Source organism: Aythya ferina (assembly GCF_964211825.1).
Source record: "Aythya ferina genome assembly, chromosome: 6".
NCBI classification, from domain to species: Eukaryota; Metazoa; Chordata; class Aves; order Anseriformes; family Anatidae; genus Aythya; species Aythya ferina.
Window position 1 is genome coordinate 20,701,049 of NC_140303.1, and position 24,421 is coordinate 20,725,469.

Sequence of the window (24,421 nt, forward strand, 5' to 3'; positions counted from 1 at the left end):
TATAAGATCTTAACAAAGCTGAATATCTTCATGAATGCTGTTACTTGATCAGTGTTACAACTTTTAATAAACTTCTGGATCACAAACTCCAGCAAAAGTTATGTCTATGCACATGTGAAGTGGCAATTAAGCCTTTTTTTTTTTTGTCACAGATGAGTTTGATTCTAGTCTTGTCTCCAGTATGTATGTTGCTTATACATATGAGCAATGGAAGGTGTTTTGTTTTTTTTTGCGCCTTTTCAGTAACTATAGTGATTATCAGGGTGCATGTTGTTTGGATGGATTCCTAAATATATTCCTAAATCATGCCAGTGTAGCAACCTCTGCTTTCAGATGAACAAACTACTGCATGCTGCCCTATAAATCTTGGAATTGTTAAAAGGCTAGAAATGGAGGAGAGCAGCAGTGAAGAATCTGCCTCTGCTGAGCAGATGCTCTCAGCAGTTTGGGGAAGTGACTGAGCGGTGGTGAGAGTTAGGTTGTTAGCAGCCAGCTAGTTAGAGCAAAGACATCTCAACTCACAGTTGTTTAGCAAACAACCTGGTAACCCCTCTTAGACTTCCAAAGTTTTTTATCTCTTATATGGTGAGATGGCATTTGTTTTTTTTCTTTGTTTCTTGGTATTCTTGTCTTTAGAGCCTTGAGTGTGTCTGGCCTTACTTGCCTTCTGAATGACCAGTATTTTTATGCAGGGGAGCACTCTGTTCTCTCATGCTTCCATTCCTCACAAGTGGTTTTAGTTCTGCTTTCAGAATTTGAGGTTCATCTTGTGTGTGTGTTCACGAGCTCTGGAAGGGAAACAGTTGGGCAGGGAGCAGAAATGTAGAGGTGTTAGTTAATGACCAATAAGCTTTACTCAAAAAATCAATATTCTTCATCTTATTCTTCCATACTTTTCATATTCCTGTTTATATTCCTAAAAAGTTACAACTGTGCTTTTCCTTTGTGCAGTAGGGAAAAAATCGAATTATACAAGACTAAATGTCTCCTTTCCTCCCTCGCTTCTCTGAGATGTCTAAGTGTTTTAATGCAGATTTGAGGTTGTAGTACAGCTTTTAATTGTGTTAGTGCTGTGTCTTTACTAACAAGAAGTAAAGAGGACTTTGCTAGCAACTGTTAGGCTCAAAGGCTAGCTGGAACTAGCGTAGTCTGCAGAACTCCTCTGTGGTACAGGCTGCTTGCTGCTCCAAACCGTGCTGCATGGAGGATCTGAGATAGAGAGCTCCCCCTGCATTCTGTAGGGGACCGCATTCACCTGGTGAAAGGGATGAATCTGGGCCTCCTTGTTTAACAGGAATAGACCTTCGAGTACTGGTACTCTGAAATTACAGAAGTGAAATTGCATAGCTAGCACAGATTAAATAAAATGTTAAGCTACTGAGTGAGTTCCAACAGGAATAAAACATTTAAAACATTTCTCAGTGTATATATAATTTTTATCCTTTGCAGATAAAAACTTTGGCAATATTTTAGTACTTTCTTGCTACTGATAGACCACACAATACTCCAGTACAGGTCAAACGTGAAGTGTAAAAATTTTCTAGTTTTTGTGTATTATTCAGAATCACTTGCTAGTATGAGGCAGAAGAAGTTACCACAACATCATGATTTAAAGTAAATGGACATTTTCAAATTCCTGTTGTAATTTATACAGTGAATTTTCTTTCTCTGTGCCAAGTACCCCAAACTTGGTAGCTTGGATAGAAAACTAGCTGTGCCCCAGTTTTCATGACAGAATTGCTGTACAGAACACTTTAAGCAAAACCTTCTTTAAAGTCCTTGGACGTTTGTAAAAATTGCTGTTCTTTTGCACGTCAGGAAGGCCAATGTGTCCACGTTTATGTCTACATTAGCATTTTAATTAGGATTAGAAGTTCAGTTTTGAAGCAAATCTCCTGATTTGTCCCCACTTGCCTTACTTCGCTTCACCTTGGAGATCAAATCAGAGGCGCTTCTACAGTGTTCCCAATGCATTCCAACTGCTAGTGGCAATTGAATCTGTGAGACCAGATTAGAGCTATTCTGAAGTAAAAATAAATAAATAAAATCTTTGAAATGCATGTAGCATAGATATTAGGACTTCAGCATAAACTGTTCTGCTCTGTGAATTTGTTCCTGTGTATCTGCACTACCTCCTAATATAACAACTCTCCTTTGTTTCACAGACCATGGAAAGCAAAAGTGTTTCTAATTATGTGCAGCCCTCTGATCCACCTGAAATTTAAAATTGTATTTGTACGTAGTAAAATAGATGTATGTGCCATTTTGCTCTCTCAGATCCATTTTACTGTATGATCAGACCAAGTGACAGACCTAAGTCTCACCATCTTTCATGTAATTGCTAGAATTATTTTGTTGCATTCAATCAGCTCTCCAAGGGAGCTGGATTTTGTGACATCCCTCTGATTTTGAAGCTGTAGTTAGCTGTTCACCTGAAACCTACAGGGTCACATGTCAAATCTGTTAGTAGAAAGATGCTTATTTCCCTGTTTACAAACGACATTTAAGGCTCATTAGAAAATGTGGGCATGCTTTCAGGTGTTTTACAAATACATTTGATAACTTGTGGAAGCTGCCTAATGGAGCAGTCTGCAACTCTAAATGCAGCCTGTACTCACTCGTGAGTTAGTGAGAGATCGTTTTGGATAGTTAATAAAACTTCAACTCTGATGTTACTCCAATTCAAGTCTCACACTAGAATTTCTTCTGTAGGGATATTAAACTCTGCTTTATGTAGCTTTTCTTTTGTGATGAAGTAATAGAGAGCTTCAGGACTAACAGCACTACCTTTTTCTCCTTAGGAGCCAACTGAAATTGAAGCTGGGAGCTTCAAAAGCTCTGTGAGCTAGAGAAGTGTAGTATTAGTGGAAAGCTACAAGGTCTTCTCAAATCTTCTCAAAAGGCCTACTGGGCAGGCCCCTTAAATTGTTGACACGATGGGATCAGATGAAAGAATAAATAATCCTTGCTTCTTAGGAATGCAACAAATTTTGTAAAACTATACCTAGAACTGTTGGAAGATTCCTTGAACGCTAGAATCACTTTTATTCTGAATTTCCTTAATAACAATAATCAATAATACAGCTGAAGTGCTACTTGATTCTTCTTGATGCTGTGTAAGGCAGTATCTAATATTAGGATTGAGCTACCTCATCTGACTGACTGATTGATTGAGGAAGCTTGTTTGTTGTTTGGATACATCAAATTTAATCGTACATTTTGCTATTTTTTGAGACCAGTTTTCATGAAGATGCAATTTACTAGAAAAAAAAAAAAAAGATTTGTTTTCTATTTCAGACTGACTTTGTGTTGAATGTTGTGGTAGTGTCCTTTTTGTTTATAGCAAAATCCTAGGCAAATTGACTATAAACTGTGTTCTCAAGAACTTTAAGTCCTTTTGGATCTAGAGTGTGTTTAAAAATGCATTTTGTTACCCAGATTCAATTGACAACTAGAATCCAGAACAAGTAAAATATTGCTTACAGTGTCTTTTCTCAATTGGCTAGGCATTAGATGATGAATTTACAACAACAGGAAAACAAAATCAATGGCACAATAGACCTATTTCTGAATGGACCACCCAGCAAGTATGCCACTGGCTAATGGGAATGAACATGGAGCAGTATATTACGGAGTTCACAGCTATGAACATAGATGGCCAGCAGTTAATGCAACTCGACAGTGAGAAGTTAAAGGTATGTGAATATCCCATGATAGACTTGTATCTGTATAATTTTCACTGCATATTCTGATTTTTTTTTTTAAATCACAGAGTCTGTTTTCATGATTTTTAAGAGTGTTTTGCTTTTGAAATACTTTGAGACTGTACAGTTAGATGAGAATTTAATAATTAATTGCATAATTAAAGATAAGCTGGTTTTCATTAGAAAAATATTAGGTGTATCTTCCTTGTTTGCATCTTAAGGAAATCAAAGTCAGCATAATTCCCCAACAGGGCTTGATACATATGTAATCAATCTCAGCATAAAATCATATCAAAACAAGATCCAGCCAAGTCAAATGCATAGAACTGCAGGATCTAATTTTAGAAATCTATGTTTCTTTCATATCTCTTCTTCACAGGGAAAGTAAAATCTGTATCTGATGACCTTTTTAAATGTTTTTAATTTTCACTTCTTCTGGGGAAAAAAAAAAATCTGAATCTTTCCTTTGAGCTTTTTCTAGTCATTTTGCCTCTGGAATCTGCATGGCATGTGTCCCTTACAATGCTAGAAAATACTTCAAGTTCTCCTTTCTCAGTAGATTATCAGACTGCATTTTGGACAGGCAACCTGCTTAAATAAAATGAAGTTCACTGGCCTATTTTGGCATAAGACAAACTATTGTTAATGATCAAGCGTAGGTTCTGAGTGTGTTACAGAGAAAAAAATGTCGAATTTCAGTCACTAAAATGGCACCGGTATTTTTAGAATAGACTTACGCCACTAGTTGTCCTGTATTTTGTAAACAAATGTCCTTGGATACAGAGGAAACACCTGTTATTGGTCTGTCAAATGAATATCTAATTAGGGAATTTGGGATGTTGATACTTACAACTTTACAATTTATGTCATTAGGAGTTCCGAAGTGTGACAGTGCTGCCTGTAACTTGGAATCAGATACTGCCATCTGCTGATCAAAAATCAAAGTGCATTGGCTACTTAACAGGCTTCTTAATAATACACCTTAAAATCCTTAATACTTCTAAGTAAATTTAGGTTCGGTTGCCCTAAAATGTAGACAGATGATAGAAGATATATACAAAAAGAACAGGGACCCTTGCATGGAGGAAGAGCTAAAGTAAAGTAATGCCACAGTAAGGAGCGCAGTATTAGTATACCAAGTGTTTTTAAAAATAATTCACTTTTTTTTTGAAGATTAATTGGTGTTAGTAATCACAATTCTAATAGTACATCATCAAAACAAGAAATGTCGTGGAAAGTTGGACATTTATAGCATTTACTTCCTATTTTTACTTCCTATTACCATCGGGCTTCACTGACCACACATCTTTATTAACATAAAGTAAAAGAGATTATCACCTACTGTTGTGGCTCTGCTTTAAAAAGAAAAAAAAAGTCTTCTGCTTAAAGTGGAGAGAAAGATTCTAGTTTTTAAAGGGTGGAGGGGGATGGAAGACCACTCAGTTTTCTTTTAGGTGAATACTTGGTTTATAGTATTAATGTCCTCAAGAGTCATTAGTGGAGATGTGCTTATTTACCAAGATGCTTTATTTTTTTATTATTATTAATTTCACTTTCCCTTAATCTATATTTATGCTGTGCAACTTCAAAAGAAACATGAACTTCCTAGAAACAGCTTTCATGTATTGAATTTTTCTCAAGCAGTAAAAACAAAACAAACAACAGACAAATGAACAATCAAACAAAAAGCACAGCTGGCTGACTTGAGTTCAGCAGCATACCTAGTCAAAAAAAAAAAAAAAAGGGGGGGGGGTGGCTTCACAGAAGTTAAAGAATAGTTGCTGAGTTTTCCTTTCCTTATTCTATTTGTTGGAAATTCTCAGGTCTCTGTGTTTGTGAAATGCAGTGAGAAACTGTTATTTCACAACCAAACAAAAGAGTAGGCCTTCTTGTCCTTACTCATCTTGTTACCAAAATGATCATTCACAGTGACCCTGAAGACTTAAGCTCTTGTTTTCCAAACACACTATGTTTTGTAGCAAAGTGAATAACACTTTGTTAAACTGTTCACAACTGTTGAAAAATTAATAACAAAGTAATATTTTTTTTTTAACCCCAAAAGGCCCTGGGAGTTTCCAGTCAAAACGACCGATCAACAATAAAGAAAAAAATTAAGGATATTAAAAAAGCACAAGAAAAACTGGAAAAACAAAAGGAAAAATTTCAAAAGAAGGAGAGGGAAGTTCGCAAGACTGGCAGAGTGGTAACCACTCTTGAATCAAGCTGCTAAGGTGACCCTGCTTTGTTTTAGCTCAAATTGCTTCATCTTGAAGTTCTGCAGATTTGTATATAATTGTACAATTGAGGGAGGAGGGAAAGTGCAACAGTTTAACATGGTAGGTTTTTTTTTTTTTTACTTTTTAGTAATAGTCCCTCCCTGTTACAACCCAATAAAACGAAATGTTTTCAGTATTTTTAATTCCTAGTTGACTCTACTTATACTAACACTAATTTAACTTCCTGCCTTAATATTTGTGCTTCTAAGACCTCATGTGCCCTTTTCATTGAAATTTCTACATGTTTGTGAAAAGTAGAATACTGTGTTAAAAATCATTCCAATATTAGTCAACTAGAATTTTGTAGAGTTGAATCTGATAGAGGGACAATAGAAAAATCCTGCCAACAAATTCAGTCTGTGACAGTCTATTTATCTGTTGCCACTAAAGATGTATAGTAAAAATTGTTTAAGAAAACAGTAATGTCAAATTAATTTAAAAAGAAAGCATGTATTTCAAATTTACGAAGTATTTTCTTTAAATTCCTGTATTTTTGGCATGATCTGTTTCATGCTAAGTCCACTGTAGTACCACTTTGTTTTTGAATTCCATGTGTTGCAATTTAGTGAGAAAATAACAAGAAATATTAAGTAGTTTTCACAAACTACGTATACTAATCATAGTATTCAGTTTTCCACACACTACCCTTATGGTGTTGGGACAAGGTTTAAACCTATAAATAAGATCTTTTTTAACCTATTTTTTCCTAAATAATACATAGTTTTATAGATTTATGCTATGAGTAAGATCAATTTGCAATACATGTATTTCTCTTTTCTACTTGCTACAAGATTTTTGCGGACCAAATTTATATATTTGCTAATTTTAAAATATGCTGTTTTTCAAACTTAAAATACTGAGGGAAGAATTGTAGGAAAAACTACCACCGAAGCACTGGGTTTCTGCATTGTATTTAAATACGTTCAGTTGTAGACTACAAATTATTTCTCTTTAAAGGAGAATTTGATATGCCATATAGTTTAGAACATGAATTGGTGTTTTGTATATTTACATACTGTTTGATAGATATTAAAACAGCACTTCTTTATTTAGATTATTCCAGAAACAAACTAAGTATCAGTTCCACCATAAAATGGACTAGAACAAAACTTACATCATTTCTGTATGTGGACCAAGTTCTCCTTTAAATCTATGGACTGTTTTTCATTTTAATTAAATGAATGGACTTCACTGTTGGTGTCTCAGAAGTTTTTTTTTGGTATAACTGTCTTACGAATTTCAGCCAAAGGATGGTGTGAAAAAGCTTCTTCACACCATGCGTTTCCAAAATAAAGTTAAAAATCTTGGTAATAGTTACTTTTAAGAAGAGGTTTTATTTTCAGTTTTGTTTCTTAAGAAACAACTATTTTCTCATGATTTAACTTATTTACTTTGTTTCCAGGAGCTTTGAGTTTGTGCTCCAAAGGTACAGACCTGGAGCCAGGGAGGAACACTGCCATCCTGATAAAAAGAGAAGGGAATTAGAAGTATGGAACAGTCAGGTTCTTAGAATTATGCACCTAAAACTGCACTTTTCTTGATTCAGTCAAGGATGTTTACTTCTCAGTTAAGTGCTTAAAGAACAAGGAATACAACCATGTATTATTACCTTTTTCTTTTAAGCCTCCTAAGTGCAGTGTTGTACCCTGTGAAGAGCTTGTTTCTCCAGAAGGAGACAAGTGAAAATAATGGTTTCAAAGGCTTGCTTATATGCAGGGCTGGTGCACTAAGTTGGGGACATAGCAGTTATGGTATGCTCATGTGCCAGGTGAGTTTAAGAACGTTGATTATCACAGACCACAGCATTTAACATCTGTATCAAGCCACAAAATCACCCAACTGAAAGTGTAATTTTTAAAATACTTTTAATGAATAAATGTAGTGATTCTTTCAAAAAATTAAGTTAACACAAACCAAGATTAATTTCATAGTGCAAGACTGAGTTCATTTTCATACAAAACTATTAAATTCAGCGTTTTGATAGCTGAGCTATTATACTACTTTACTATAGTGATTCACTTCAACTTTGTGTGCTAGCAATGACAGCAGTATAGTAATGAGAATATTTAAAAAATCATCATTGGAACTTCTATTTCCATCAAAAGTAAGAGACCAAACTTATAAATAGGCTTAAACATTGTAAACAAATATATCGATACGTGTGTTTTTACCACAATCACTTGGGATGGAAGGTAAGGAAGGGGAGACAAGTATAATTACGTGGCAAATTTTTCTAATAATCAGAGGTTAATTGGTAACTAGCAGGGAGCAAAAAAGGGCTTTTATTTCAATAACACCATATTACGTATTGTAATAACTTCCTAGGAAAAAAATGATTTAGCTTTTCTTCAAAAAAGAAATTGTAGTTCTTAGATATTACTGAAATTGTTCAATTAAGTTAGTTAAATATTTAAAACTTAGAGCTAGAATGTTCAGCTTCAGCATTGAGTTTTTAAAAGCCCTTGCTGTAACTTTAAGCTTCAGTTTAGCAAATGTAACAGCTGTAACATTCTCTCTAACTTTTGTACAGGCCCCATTTTACAATATGTGGAATTTCTCACGGTCATCCTCTTACAGGGTTGAAAAGAACAGCTATAGCTTCTCGTCACTTGTAGCCATGCATGCATGAAAGGTATGACAAACAGTCACCACCTCACAGCCGTGTATGGAGGAAAAATAGGGACGTTAAGTGCCCACAAGCTTGAGCAGAGCAGTTAATCACAACCAGAACAGTACAGTTAAGCTAGAATAATCCTCCCTCAGTGTCAGTTTAACTGCATACATAGCCATTCTGTAATCCACTCCTGTAAAACTGACCCATGTTAGCTTGAACAGAGTATAAAAACATCTGCTTTGCAGAACTAGGTTAGGGAGGAACAGGTGATAATTTTTAATCTGGCTCAGGCACAACTAGAATTGTGTGACCACAAGTTCTAATGTACCAGCTATGCCCTTCACTTGTGGTATCTCACCTTCTGCTCTGCACAAAGCAAATAAACCAGCAAAAGTTGGGCTCACTCATTCTGAGAGGGATTATGCATGTGTGCTGCATGACTTAATCGCAGCAGTATAGGCAATGAATTATTCAAGGAAAAAGCTTCATTTTAAAGGTCTTTAACTGTATCACACCTAATATATTGAGGAATGGTATAAATGAAAAGTACAACACAGATGTGTCTAACTTGAACAAATCTGGCACAGTAGGCATTAAGAGAAGTTGAATCCTTTATTAAAAAAGGACTTAGTACCTGAAATGTAATGCTTCTCCCCTTCTGTCTTCCACGGTTGTTTTGACAGTTTGCCATTGACTGATGACATATTCTGCTTACCTTATTTACGTTATAGTATGACTTCAAGTTACTAGATAAATGAAGCCAGAAGCACACCACAAATACAAAGGTATTTTCAAAAACTGTTAATTCCACATTTTTAAAATACTTTTGAGAAGGTAGTTTATATTGTCAAAGTGAGAGATGCCCTAGTAAAGGTAAGTTTTAAAAATGTTTATTAAAAATATTTTTCATTTACAACTGTAACCTGACATACCCCAGAGTCTGAGATCTCACTAGGGCTAGAACACTGATGCTGTTTTGGTATTACCTACGGAAATACAAGCAAATGTAAGACAGTATACCTTTACTGTACATAAGCCAACACTGTTTGCTAATTCACAATGATCATGGAAAGATCAGTTTATCACATATTAAATATTCACATTACCACTAAAGAAATATGACTGATACCACATACCTGAGATACATTATACCAGTGGCAGCAGCTAGAACTGATTTTTTTTTTTTTTTCATTATTCCTAAAGACCTAAGTGTGATCTCTACAGCTGTAAAACAAAAAACTTGATGTATAGTGTGTAGGCAACATTCCTAGCTTTGCAACATTAGGCTTCAGCATGCTTATAAGATCAAAGAACAGAAAGTTCCATACAGGCTCAAAGGTATAGCAATGAACTCCTTAATGTTTCTTACATCAGTGTTTCATTAATCTGTAACACTGTATAAAGGAAAAATTCTCTGGCAAGCTTTTTCAATAGTTCTTGTATTAAAACATTTTTTTAATTATATGAATTAATACATTTCTCAGTAGATATGAAATGGGTTGCACTGATCCCTATAAAACCTGAAATTACTGCTCCCTTGATTTAACTACAGAAAGTAGTCATAATCAGAAGATGGAACAAATTAAATGTGACCTTCTTACTTAGAAAGTAACAACAGCTCATTTCTTTTCCTTAACTTCCAAAAAAGAGTAATTGAATTAAACTTTGTTATTCGACTTAAAATTATTTTCACATATGAAATGTGGCCCAGCATCTTGGCATAGATCAGGGTCTTTTAAATTCCCTTTATGTGATATACCTACATCTTATCAACTGTTGGTCCAACAGCTATATACTGCGAAAAGTGGTCATGTCCTTTGGCTCGCTGCTTGGCACGCACCAGTCATCTGCTTCATGGTTTGCTTTGTAATGTTTCCAGGCTGCTTTGTTATATACAGGGAGTCTTTCAATTGATTCTGTTGATAAGGCCTGTAAGTAGAGAAGACTGTAGCTGACTTTTTTTTAATTAGAGTAACAGAACAAGGTAATCCAATAGTAGTTAGATTAGTGTGGATGATAAATTTACAAGGGTAATGCATTACATCATACCTTTATGTAAATAACTGCATCTGTACCGTAACCTTCTAAGGAATACAGTTTCAGGTCTCCTTGGAAGTATTGTGCATACAGACGTGATATGGGCAAGCCATAACCAAATCCAGCCTGATCCAGGAAAAAAAAAAAGTGCATTTTTATTAACTGAATCAATCAGTAGTTGTTACTGGTGATTTATAAACTGAAAGGTAAAAGACAATCTAAGCATGATATTTGACAGTAAGAGGAGTTCAAATGCTAATTATTATGCCCCCTTACAAGCACCCCAGAAACAGAAAAAGCATGGATACTGGTGAGTAGGAAAAAGTTGTTCTACTCCTTTGTCAGACAGGACTGCTAGATAACAGTTCTTATATTTTGGTAACTTTTTCAAGAAGAGTAAATTGTACTGAGTGCCTTATAGTGCTGCTATTTAATGTTCTTAAGTCAGGTACCTTTCATCATCAGTAAGTATGAAAAGGTTCAAGAAGCTTATGAATTTGAAGTTTATGAATTTGTAACTTATACTACAATTCCCCAAATCCTGCCTACAGCAGGATGTAGCCCTGAAATTTTAAGTATCTTTTTTTTTTTTTTTTGTAGATCTAGTATATTTCAGAAATCTTCTGAAGAACATGCTTTCTGCTTCTATGTAAAGATCTGATATTTAATGAGTTACTGTCATCTATGTGCAGAAAACTTTAAAAAAAATACACAAAAACGTTTTGAATGATGCAATGTAAGAGAACAAATTCAGGAAAGCTCTTCAGAACTCCTTACAGTCTGAGTCTCTCAGTATTTCTTGTGCATCTATTAAGTTCACACGAGAGCAAAATAGATTCTTTATATGCCTTGTCACATTTCTGTACCACCGTCCTTCCTGGAGAATGGTACAACTGACTGCACACTACAGCCAAAACTATGGACTTGATCCAAAACCAGTGCTATTTTTTTCCCCTTTCTTTCAGTGGCCACAAAAATCCTGTGGGTTCTGCAGTACATGCAGCACAGCTAAGTGTTCTTCTTGAGATAGCTAATCTTTATATTTGATAGACAAAAACAGAATATTGAAATTTAAATTGTATAACCCTAAGATAATGACAACTATTTTCCAGGTAATTTCAGGAAAATAGTTGAATTAAGCACTAACATCCAAATGGATGTCATTTTATCCATAAAATCAGGCTTCATGTCTTTGACTAAACAGTTTATTTCGTGACTACTAATCGCATCCGAGATGACAAGGTATAAAAGATTTACATACCAAAGGTGTAGCTCGGGATGTCTCAACACGTGGACGTGGTGCTGTTGAATACATATAGTTGAACAGTCTGTCAATTTTCCTCATAGGAACACCTCCACCACGATCGCTCATCTGGAACAAGAAGGAACACATAGCATTATGTTCCTGAATACAATTTTAGAAAAGACAGTCTCTCTCAAACAATGATCCAGAGAAAGTTCAGGTAAAACTTCATATAACGTTGTCCCTAGTAATTTATAGGCTTTCTTAAATTCTCATCTCAGCTATTGCAACAAGCAGGTGCATTCTTCCCTCTCATCCTTTTTACAAACCATTTACATAAAATACCATCATAAGAAGCATTCATAATCTCTCGAAAGCAAGAAAATTCTACTTAAATCTTTCATTGCTTTTGTCTTGTTTGTAATTCAGTTTTGCCTGAAGTCCATATTTATACCTACCGATTTCAACAAGTACCAACTTTTGTGTATTTTCATCTTTATTACTCGAGACTACTGCCAGTTAAAAGACAATACACTAAAACTCATTACTGATGGTGCAAGTGCCAAGGGTTGTTTTACTAGGTGTTAGTTAGACCTATGAAAAAGCCAGTGCTTGCAGCTGGTCTCTGAAATCCAACATGGATGCTGTATGTAAGAAAAATAAATTACTCTGCAAACTGTATTTCAGGCAGGTTTGATCTGCATGGAATCTACAAGGCTCATTTCCCTTTTTTGAGTTGTTTCATACTTCCTATGCAGCTCTATCATTTTGATTTAAAAATGGCGACATGACAATTGTATGATGGGCCCCTCGCTACAAGAAGGACATCGAGGTGCTTGAGCGGGTGCAGAGAAGGGCGACGAAGCTGGTGAGGGGCCTGGAGAACAAGTCCTACGAGGAGTGGCTGAGGGAGCTGGGCTTGTTCAGCCTGGAGAAGAGGAGGCTCAGGGGCGACCTTATCGCTCTCTATAGGTACCTCAAGGGAGGCTGTAGCGAGGTGGGGGTTGGTCTGTTCTCCCACGTGCCTGGTGACAGGACGAGGGGGAATGGGCTAAAGTTGAGCCAGGGGAGTTTTAGGTTAGATGTTAGGAAGAATTTCTTTACTGAAAGGGTTGTGAGGCATTGGAACAGGCTGCCCAGGGAAGTGGTGGAGTCACCATCCCTGGAAGTCTTCAAAAGACGTTTAGATGTAGAGCTTAGGGATATGGTTTAGTGGGGACTGCTAGCGTTAGGTCAGAGGTTGGACTCGATGATCTTGAGGTCTCTTCCAACCTAGAAATTCTGTGATTCTGTGAAGCTGCTGCTTCATTTTTAGTCATGGCTGTGCATAAACTAGGCCTGATGTAAGCATGACAAAACCACAGAATTATATTACAGAACCTTCCATGTGAATATGCAACCTCTTCATGAATTTCCTGCTGATGCAGTATGTGAAATTGCAAAACTGTCCTGTTACTTATATACTACATCATCAGATACAATCTACTGCTGGAATTAGATCATCAGATAAAGTTAGTAATATTATGACTATGACAGGGGAAAAAAATAATAATAATCAAAAAAGTGGGTACCTTAACAGTTAAATCCTCATTTCCCAACGTGACATGTACATGAATTGGAGGATAAATGCATCGATCGGCATTATGTTCCATGGTGGCTCTCATTGCATTCTGCAATTTTCAAGTACAAGAACTCAAATCTTATTCTTACTGCTTTGTTTATTATCTTCAAACATCAGTTTAGGAAGTTATTTTTATCATATATATTTTAGAATCAAGACAAAAATGTATGGTTTTATAATAGTAGTTTTGAGTGTTTCTGATGTATTCAGTATCAGCATTTGTATAATTTATTTGAATTACACAGACTAATTTAAGAATTTAGAATATTTAAGTATGTTAATGTACAATTTTATTTGTATAAACCTGTATAGTGCATTCTACATGCGATATGGCACAAAGATCCAAGAAGTGTCTAGGACTGAAGTAAGTGCTTGAGGAAAAGTATATAGAATTAACATGTTTCACTTTACACCAAAGGTGTCCCAAAAAATTAGGAATATTATTCTCACTTGCTTTATTAACTAATGCCTTCATACATTATCAGCATTTTTTGACAAAGTTGTCTACTGCAGAAGGTGTCTGAGGTTTTCAGTGGCTAGGCATAGAAACACATCTTCCAAAGCTGTACAATCTAAGTATCTTCCTGTAGTTAAATTGCCAGAAGCTTGCATTTGCAAAAACACACTGCTATCTAGAATTGGTTCAAAAAGTCAAATACAACCTTACTAAACAAACATGTATAAAAGAATTGTGTAATGGTAATTGCACAGACCTTGAAAAGTTCGAAAAACATGTGATAGAGATGTGATGGTACATACACCACTTGCATGGGCTGTCCTGGTGATTTAGCTGGAGAAAAGAAAGACTAGATAATTAAACGGGTAATTTACTACATTTATTATTTACTTAATTTATTAAATTAACTAGGTATCTTGTATCAATTCATGTACTAATTCAACACGTACATTTGTATAGGTAAGAGAATTTAGAAAATAATGAACAGAATTTTTTTCAGAAGTTGTATGTTAACCAAAATTCATACTCAAAGATTTTCAGAAGTGCTTGCTGCTTTAGAAAATAATCTTAAAATCCACTGTAGCATCACTGATTAGAGCGTATAATAGTAGTCTTCTAATACTTACAAGGTTATTATGAAGATGGAGTCAGGCTCTTCAGGTGGTGGGAGGATAAGAAACAATGAATGTAAGATGGAATAAGTTCAGACTGCATATAGAGGAAGACATTTTCACCATGACATTTGACAACTGAAGCCGGGTGCCCAGAGATGTTAAGTAGTCACCATCCTTGTAGGATTTGTAAGACCAGACTGGATAAAACCATGAGCAACCTGGCCTGATCTCATAGCTGTCCCTGTTTTGAGCAGGAGATGAGGCTAGAAACTTCCTGAGGTCTCTCCCAACCTGATAGACTCTTACGATGCTATAATGTACCAAATACTACCTGCAGCACAGCCTATTTTTTGAGTAATTTAGAAATGAGCTAATATTACAAGAAAATGTAACAAAATACAATTATATTTATAAACTGGTGTAGTTTTCAAGCTTCTCAGTATTAACTATGGAAAAAATACCATGGGAACATAGTCAATAATGAAAAATTAAGGAAAGGTTGCTCCAAAAATCTGCTGGCCCTGTATGTTCTTTCAGCTCAACAAATTAATAGTTTTCTCCCCAAACTGTGTTAGTGACAACTGCTTTATGAGCTATAAATGTTAAAAGTCTAGTGGTGGTCAAAAGATTTGGAATAAATCATGCACCCAGCAAAAATAAAAAGGGAAAAAATGCACTTTGAAATGATAGGTTCCTGCCTTCAAGTTAACTGCTCTCATCTATGCCTCCACCCTCAAACCCCATGCCTACATTTTAAATAATGGCTCTCAGCTGTGGGTAACAAATGTGCATTTGGCCTGGGTCAGATTTAACTCACCTTCACAATTCATTAAGCAAAAGGCCACTCCTTTTAATAAATGTAAACTATTTGTTCTGACTTCTGGAACACATACACCATTAAAATGCCCCTGCAGTAAAGAGCAGTAGCTAGCGTGACTGATAGTTTTGTACAAATATTTTTAGTAATCATGATCAAAAGATGGAGAAAGGAAAATCCTTTAACCTATATAAAGAATAACAGATTTTGTACAGTAGGAAGAAAAGATCTGGAATGTGTAGTCTGTGCGCTTTCTTTGCCTTTAACTTCACAGGCCTAGCTAGTCTGGGTGCACTCTGGCTTTTGCAATTATTTGTAGAAGCAATTTTGATTGCTTGTTTTTGTAGGTCTGCCTGAACTTGGTGTTTACTAACTTGAAAAGCGCTCCAGTGCATTGTGTTAGAAAGGCTCTTTAGCATTCAGCAAGACTATGGGGACAGTAGCTGACCTCTGAATTCACAGCAGCAGAATTGTAAATGTCTTTTTCAGTCACAGAAAACAGGTTCAAATGATTTTTTACAGGGACTTTATCTAATTGCAACTATAAGTGTGCAATAGCTGAATAAGAAAGAGAAATTAGAATGCAAAGTTTTAAGACCTGAAGTGTCACAACACAAAGAGGATGAGTTGTAATAGATACAGTGAAGGGTGAAGACATACAAGAAACCTTAGGGAGGGAATGACATCACTAAAATCTGTTATATCACCAGCTGTAATTTCAGAAACTTTTCTGCAGGTTTCAGTTCACCAATTAAGAAAAAAAAAAAAAAAAAAAAAAAGAATGAATAAGGGAAGCCTTCTGCCAGATTAAAAAGAAGTATATATAGTAGAGGATATAATATCCAAATCTTTATTATCTCTCTATAAAATCTATACAATAGAGGATACATTGACTATAGGAAAAGTGGAAGAACATTATACCAGCTACTTCAGAAGAAGCTATCACTACATTCAGGGGAATACCTCATCCCATATGCACTTACCATTCAATTCTTCAAGGACGAGTTCTGGAGAGCTCATATAATATAAGTCACAAAGTCTCTTGGCACTTTCATAACCATCTATAATAAATTTAAAAAACAGTTACCTTTTCCCCCTCCACTTTTTTTTCCCTTTACAGATTACCAAAAAGAAAAACAAAAATTGAAAACACTGTGCGCTGTCAGTAAGATTTCATCATCTTCTCACAAAAACTTTTTTTTTTGTTGGGGAGGGGGAGGGACAGGAGGGACACTGACAAAAACATATTATACTTTTACATTTTCAATTAAGCTTCTGCTCTGAGAAGGAAAGAACTATACACTATATAAACATCAAGACGTATTGGCTCTCAGCATAGACATTCATGTAAGTTTTCAGAATTCTTTTTTTCTCTGGATTTACCTCTGATAACTTCAACAACATTGCAGCTAGGATCGATGCTTCCGATATGCTTTGGATGAGCCGGATTAATTTTCCCACCAAACAGTAAAGCTGCCAACAAAGAAAATATTATTTAATATCCCATATAATTTTTATAGTTATAGTTTATATCTTCAGTTTTGCTGAATAGAAGTTTATAGACAATCTATAATTCCAATCTTTACCATAGTTAAAAGGCTATTACTAATAAATATTTTTAAAAAGCATTTAAGTATTGAGCACTTAAAAGTAAAGGAAAAATACTACTGACAGAGTACAGGTATCATTTCCCCTCCCTTCAACAAAAGCACTTACAGTGTTGATTAAGGAGCATTCTAATTGAAATGCGACTCATGTAGAAACGGTCTAAAAAATACTGCACATTCTGCGAGGTCACTGGATCAATGCCAAAGCTTTCCTTGTACTCTATTACTCCTTGAGCCATAGTAGGAATTACATCATTGTGTCGATTCCGGATTTTTATCACAGTATCTGTAAAACTACAATTAATACATTGTTAGTTTTTACTTTCAGCTGAGTTTAATACTCTGGCAAATTGAGTATCTGTCCATGAAAATGAAGACCACCATGTACAGAAATATTACAGGTCTGCCTACAGCAGTAGGTGCCACCATTGGTGATTATTTGGACATTTATTGTTAATTTTTTTTTTTATTAATGCCAAAAAAGAAGAAAATTTTGTCACCTGTTTTCATGCAAATCATCTCATGCCTGTCAAAACAGTAACCATAGTCAGCTGGTAATGAACAAACATACTGTACATGTGAAAAGTTCCATACATCAGTTCCAACATTACAAGTAAGGAACTGGTAAAAATGTGGTTAAGTTTAATATATTCTTATCTTATTCCTTCCTTCCAGTGACAGGGGATGATGTTACTATGATTCTGACAGAAAGACTGAAGACAGCTGAAATTTTTCTTAAGCCATTACTTTTCTTGCCAATCCTTCTAGATAAGATTTGGATTGATATATGTAACAAATCCTTACCTATGAATAGCCCCTGAATCTTCCGAACTTTTATCCTTAAAGTCAAGGATCTCCTGAAGACTTTGGACATACCTTTAAATGAAAGAAACATGAAAAAGACCAATGCTAATATGACTCCCCAGCACCCTTTAGTTAGTGATTTATGATCTTCCAAGTCTGGTTGCATCCAAATCATTGTATTTGATATATCCTATAGACCTGTATCCTATAACCTATAAACCCTGTGAATTTTGTTAGATTCTTCTTAATCCATTCATGACGTTTTCTTCCAAAATCTCCAGAGCAATTAATTCCACCACTTAATTAGAAAGCATAAAAGATCTTTTTTGTTTTAGACCCAGAGAATGATCATTTATTAGCAGCCCTAGTTAGTTCCTTTTATTTAGAAATTTTTCCCAGCTTGTTCATGATTTACATATTTCTGCCATTTCTTTCCTTAGATGCATTTTCCAAGCTGAAGAATTCTGTTTGGTTTTCTTCTCACGTAGAAACTGTTCCAACCCTCTGATTATCCCTCTTGGTCTTTTCTGTTCAGGATGGAATGACTAGAAGTGCATGCTATTCAGAGTGATAATGGACTAACACAGTGGTACACTAATATTCTCCTCCACCTCATTTGTTACTTAGTTCCTAACACTATTCACCTTTTTGCCCACCAACTAACAGTCAGAAAAATATCCACAGTAGCATCAAAATTCCTTTTTTGATTGTAAGTGAGCAAGCATACAGGGGGAGGAGGTTCCTCTCTGTGCTTTACTTTGCATTTGTCCAAGTGGAATTCATTTCCCATTTGATCAATGTCATTTAGTATCAAAAATTTGAGCTTTCATGTTTCATTGAAATCCTTCATCTACACTGATAGCTTTTTTTATGTTCACTCATCAAATCAACCCCACTTATTCACTGTCAGACTTTGTTCTCTTAACTTTAAAAGCCTTTCCAGATAGCCATGTGCCTTTAGCAGTTGCCAAGCAATCTCTTTGTTTGGCTTTCATCTTGCAAAAAATTATGCTTAAGTTCCTTACTTGAAAGCAAATTTTACTTTTCGAAGGATGTCTTCTTAATTTTAATAGCCTTGTATTGCTTCTGCTATTTTAAATATTCATCCTTTGGGAGCTTTCTCTTGCTTTTGTTATTTTCTATACCTTTACTCTCAATATGCAATAACTTGTCTTTTAAATAGTTTCTATACTTTTTTGAAAACATGTTGTACATTTAGCTGCTTCTGTTGATTTCTTAACTAGCTTCTTCATTTAAGTTAAGTGCCGTGTTAAACATTGCTCTTGTGGATTTTTGTTGTTACTGAATTCTCATACATGACTATCTGGAATAGTTTAATTTAATAAATGTTTTTTTAATTTCATTGTGGGTTATCTAATTGCCCCTAGAGTGTTGTTTTTTTTTCCCCAAGTCTGAAAATTTAGTTTCCGTCACATTGGGATATTTACTCATTCTAAAAAGGTTATGTTCATGTGTAATGAGCATATGAAATATTCTTTCTGTAGAATTGAATGTGTTATTCCTATAACTTAGGTATATGCAGAAAGTCACCCTTGAAAGTATTAAACAACAGTGTTCTTACCAGCTCTGCACCAGCTGAACTGAAGGTGTTCTTAGAAGGTTGTCTGGAAGCAGGCTTATTTCCTTCATTATGTTTGCCAATCTTACAGGCAACTCTTGTCGCAGAAACATAAATGAAGTCTTTTCACAAGCATTTTCAGATCCTAAGACCAAATAAACATATGACAACATTAGAATAAAGTCAGAACTATGCAAATTCTTACTTTCTTGCCTAAGAGGCCCCTGGTTAGGTTTTAAAGTTGACTCAGTCTGGTAAGCCAATGCTTCTTTCATGGCAGCAGCCCGCTTTATATTTCAAACTGTGAACAGTAAACTTCAAACTGTAAACGGCTTTGTTGCAATAAGGAGAATCCTCAGTATATAAAAAGTTAAGTAGTGCAATAACTGCAGACCTATGCCAGACAACTTTAAATATGGCTTCTATACATGCAAATTGTTAGTTTTATTTGTAGCGAACACTAACTCTAACTACCACTGATGAAACAATATGTCATTCTGAGCATGTTAAAGAGAAGCAAATGAAACCATTATAGGAAGCATATTTTTTGGAAGGATGCTTGAGAAAGTATCACAATCCCATACACCCCACTTGATCAGTGATCTTATAAAACTACCATAACTCCTATGGGAACACTTCACACTTCCAGAAAATAAGTTAGATTTCCTATTAAATTCTGTAAGATTTATTTGCCTTTCAGCTAGCTTTGTTGTAGTTTAAACTCAAGTCTTACAGGGAACAGCACACAGATGAATTAAAATGAATACTGAGAAAGAAATGGAAGTAGGATGGCTACTGTGCATAGTCATCATTCTCCCATATATTTACTTTTTAGAAGTTTTACACTTAAAAGGTAGAAGGTAAGTTAGTGCACCTGTTAATAACTGACCTGTACTTTTTATAAACACAGGTGTCATCTTTTTGCATGTCAATTACAGGTAGTTATTAAGATCAAGGCCTAAATTTACTCCCACAATGCTTGTTTTACTAGGCTAAAGGAGGAGGCAGGAGACAAAAAGAATAAGGAGTGCTGTACTTTATTCTCCGCCAGACTTACTTCAAGATTTCAACACTGTCATGTAAATAGGATCTGAACTTACTAAGCTGTTCATCTACTGCTGTGAAACGCATACCTCAGTTCTGATGTTTCATAACAGGTAACTCCTAAAACTTAACTCTGGTGTTTCTGCTCAGTTCCCACCTTCCATTTGACATGGGGAAGAGTTGGTGAAGAAGATGAAGGGAAAGGACATAAAAACAAGGAAGCCAGGAGTGTCTTAAAAAGCAAAAACATGCACTGAATTGAAAGGGTGTAGTTTAGTTTAATGCATCCGGGGACGGACACATCATAAACTACACTGGTGACATAATCTCAGTTAACTTAATAAGAAAGCAAATAGCTATAAGGAATTTCTCCCCAGTGACACCAGTATTATGCACTGTCTACATATGACCTCTGCCCAGAAACCTCTCACTCTTCTCCCTAGTCAGATTGCATTTCAGCCATGACTGTTACTGGCCTTTCCCTATTCTCAGGTTAAAATTCCAAGAAAAAGTCAAATTGAAGATATTAGAATGTAACGTTAATCTTCAAGTGTCCCATGCTCTCAGCAAATGACATTCCACGAAGAAGGTTTTTATCTGGAGGCCACATCTCTGCAATCCTGCGTCAAAAATGGAAGGCAGCTTAGGGTAAGTTAAGATTTCAGTGAATGGGCACACTGCTTTGTTTCCCTGTGCAGTTATGATCCATCTATGCAAAGAACTGATAAGGCTCCCATAGAAAATACTAAGCACTTACAACCCAAGATACAGCTGATGACATAAGACCTAAATTTGCCTACAGCATACTTTATTTGCTAGATTGAGAACTGGAGGAATGAACTAAGTGCAGATTTATGGTGGGGTTCCTTTAAAAATCTGGAATTGTAGTATGGGATATACTTTATTGTTGTGTATGAAACACTAAATGGATAGATGAAGTAACAGGATAGTTAAGAGAACCTTTTTAAATCTTCCTACTTACATACAAAGTCTGGTATTTTAGGATTAGTTCTCAGTTATGTTTTACTTACAAAACGATAAAAAGCAACTGTTTACTAGTTGTATGTTTCCATATATCTTACAACAGTGCCTTGCTTACAGAAACAGAACCAATTATACTATGGCTGCACAATCAGGCTTCAAAAACACTTTTGGGAGTATCTTGCAAGACCTTTCTCCACACCGTCTTTGCTCTGAGGCAGAGAAGAGCAATTCCTGTGATCCCTTTGAGTCAAAAGTACTCATCGTGCCTGGGAACATACGTAGTTTTACCAAGAGTATAAAACTGAGCACCTCAACCAATTTACTCATTTTCCAGGCTAGATTCCCAACCCCTTGCAGTGATTCTGGGTGTTTGCTTTCTGCTCTTTCTCTCACCCATTTTCTGAAACGAGCAGCGCTTGAGTGAAGTGTTTTTGTGGGGCACAAACACGTGACTGGAGAAGTCACAATTGTTTCAGCTGCTTGGCTTCAGCTGGGATTCAACACCTCTTGCACTTGGTGCATGCTGGAGAGCTTGCTAGCTTTCAAAAGGCTTAACAATTTTTACTTTTCGGGGTCACTTTATTAGCAGTCGTAATTCCCCCTTGTCCCCAAGACCGCAGTTTTGGCAGAACATCAAACTACTTCTGTGCTACCAAGAATCCGAGATTTCAGCTGAATTTCAACCCTGCCTCACTTCTTGGCTCTAGGTAAGGAGTCAGCTAGGCTCCCTTCTCCAGGAAGGAAGCCGAGGCTTTTTGTGCCAAACCGGACAGCGTTTAGCACTAACGGGGGGCGGCGGGGGCAGGCCGCCGAGCCGAGGGGCCCGAGGGGCTCGCTCCGCGCGCGCCCCCTCAGGGGGACAAAGGCGCGAGGGCGGGCGCGGGGCCCGGCACCCCGCCGCGGGGCCGGGCCGGGGAGAGCCCGGCGGGGACTCACCGAAGTCCAGGAACTGCTTCATGGAGAGCGGCGACGGGGAGAAGCGCGAGTAGAAGTCCACCTGCTGCGGGATGCTGCCCGGGGTGGCGCAGCGCCGCAGGGCGCGCAGCAGCCTCATGGCGCCTGTCCCGGCCCCCTCAGCCCGGCCCGGCCACCATTTCCCGCCGCGCCCGCTCCCCCGGCCCCTCGCCCAGGCCGCGGCCTCCTCCGCCGCGCGGCCGGGAGGAGGTGCCGGCGGCGGTGGGTGCCTCCTCCCCGCCCGGCCCCACGCAGCAGCGGCGGGGCGGAGGAGAGGGCGGCTCCGAGAGAAGGCGAGGGAGGGGAGCGCAGCGCAGCGCGGGTGGGCGCCCGGAGCAGCCCGGTGCCCGCGGGCTGGGCGCGGAGCCGAGTGGGGCTCCCCCAGCCGGGCGCTGTGCCGCGACGAGGCGGCGCTCGCATCCCGGAGGGGCCCGGTCCTCGGCCAGGTACGTGCCCGCTGCCCGGGGGCGCGGAGGGGCTCTCGGCGGGGCTGGGGGGCTGGGACAGGAGAGCGGGGTCCGAGCTCGCAGCCCTGGCGGCTCGGCCGGCGGTGTGGGGCCGGGGGCTCGTCCGCCCCGCGGGGGGCGCCGGGCGAAGGAGAACCAAACCCGTGAGGAGCGGAGTGGGGTCTGTCCGTCTGTCTGTCCGTGAGCGGGGTCGGTCAGTCTGTGTGTCGCGGTGCGCTCCCGACCGGTCGGTAAGGAAGGCGAAACGTGTGGCGGCTCAGCAGTGAGTGCGGCCACGCGCCCGGATCCCTGCACCGGGTCGCTCGTAGTAGTGCAGCACGCGAGACACCGGGACACGTTTAATAGGTTTTTACTCTGCTCAGGTAGAAATATCCAAACGCTAATAGCAAGGCGGTTGGCAGCGTTCCTGATAAACCATCTGCATGGAGCCCTGCAGCTCTGCGTGGCGCTCCGAGCAGTGCGGCAGCAGGCCAGGCCCTTGTCACCCGCTCCTTTTGTCGTGGGCACTGGCATCTGCCCCACCAACTTACCCCACGAAATCAGCTCCTGCACATTGCCTGATCTCCTTGAAACGCACCTCGTACCTGTGGCTTGTCTGTGACTGGCAGTGGGGATGGGAGTCCAATGGTCTGTGCTGACAGGAATCGTTGCGTTACTTGTGTCACGTTAACATGCTCAGCGTGTTGTTGGATTGCTTGGAGCCATAGAAAGATCACTGTGAATTACTGGCTTTTTGTTGTTGTTTTGGTGTTGTGTTGTAAATACAGAAAACGCACCGATTCAGTTTTCCTCCGGGGCAGTTTTCTGAGCAGTAACCGCACCAGCAGTAAGCGAGAACAACGCAGTGGTGCAGGGTCAGACTGCTTCGCCTGGCTGTAGGCAGCCCCTCCACCTTGTACCCAAAACAGAACGGCTTGCTCTGTCCTGGCCGGGGGTGGTGGCTGGCGGGGCAAACTAGCAACTTCTGTCTCTGCAGGTCGTGTACCAATACAGGTCACTAAGATTTATTGCTGTAGTGCTGCCTGTGGGCTGTCCTCAGAAGCACTGAGTAGTAGCTTGTGCTTCTCAAGCTTGTACTAATTTGGGGCACCTGCTTTGCCTATCAATTGCTGTGTTTGGAACCACCTGATAATGGTTTCAGCTGTGAGCCAGCTGTAGTTTAACACAGTGCCTACAGGCAGCAAGCTGGGTGTTTGTGAGGTGTTTCAATTGCTTGTGGTGGTCCTGGGATGGTTTCATCTTTTCTATGTGCGTGTTGCTGTCCGGATGCCTGATGTGTCACTGTTATGGGCATGCTGTAGGGACCTGGCTGCTGTGTCACGGGATGTCTGTCCCTGGCCAGGGGACATGGTAAAGGCTGTCAGAAGCTAAATGCGTCCTTGCGCTGGGCGAGCTGGAGCCTGTTTGCATTCTCACTGATATAAACAGCGAGCGCTTCTGTCTGGGGAAATCGTGTCGGGTGAGCGATGACAGAAGTAACTGTGGGTAGATCTTAAATGCTGTGTTCAGAGCATAACCCCCTATCTATCCTCCCTATCTATCTGAAGTTTTTTTTCTTGGTCTTTAAAATACTGATTGGGTACCAATCCATGGAAGCAT

At 38.2% G+C, this 24,421-nt stretch overlaps 2 protein-coding genes and 1 long non-coding RNA gene across 9 annotated transcripts in view; 1 reads left to right on the forward strand and 2 right to left on the reverse strand.

Moving 5' to 3' along the window:
• The window catches only part of LOC311438456 (neurabin-1-like), a 56,379-nt gene extending 49,208 nt beyond the window's left edge, over positions 1-7,171 (forward strand). For all 5 annotated transcript variants that reach the window (XM_084522843.1, XM_084522845.1, XM_084522846.1 and 2 more), the window contains 2 exons: positions 3,507-3,695; positions 5,767-7,171. In XM_084522843.1, coding sequence (XP_084378969.1) covers positions 3,507-3,695; positions 5,767-5,934 — 357 coding nt within the window. In that variant the 3' untranslated portion in view covers positions 5,935-7,171. The remainder of the gene's footprint in view (positions 1-3,506; positions 3,696-5,766) is intronic.
• Positions 181-4,915, reverse strand: LOC311438461. Of its 3 annotated transcripts, XR_014694119.1 has the most exons (4): positions 4,555-4,915; positions 1,915-2,022; positions 1,256-1,319; positions 181-788 (listed from the first exon to the last, which is right to left on the reverse strand). It is a non-coding gene; the product is annotated as an uncharacterized lncRNA (long non-coding RNA). The 3 variants fall into 3 exon arrangements; XR_014694118.1 differs by having other exon boundaries at positions 181-1,319; positions 1,915-1,998; XR_014694120.1 differs by lacking the exons at positions 1,256-1,319; positions 4,555-4,915 and having other exon boundaries at positions 1,915-3,500.
• Positions 7,172-9,468: 2,297 nt separating the features above from the next.
• Positions 9,469-22,604, reverse strand: PDK1 (pyruvate dehydrogenase kinase 1). Its single transcript, XM_084522854.1, has 11 exons — positions 22,338-22,604; positions 19,377-19,518; positions 17,795-17,866; positions 17,100-17,284; positions 16,767-16,856; positions 16,367-16,444; positions 14,209-14,285; positions 13,446-13,544; positions 11,893-12,003; positions 10,644-10,757; positions 9,469-10,523 (listed from the first exon to the last, which is right to left on the reverse strand). The coding sequence occupies exons 1-11, from the start codon at positions 22,453-22,455 to the stop codon at positions 10,383-10,385; spliced, it is 1,227 nt and encodes a 408-aa protein (XP_084378980.1). The 5' UTR covers positions 22,456-22,604; the 3' UTR covers positions 9,469-10,382.
• Positions 22,605-24,421: the final 1,817 nt, after the last annotated feature.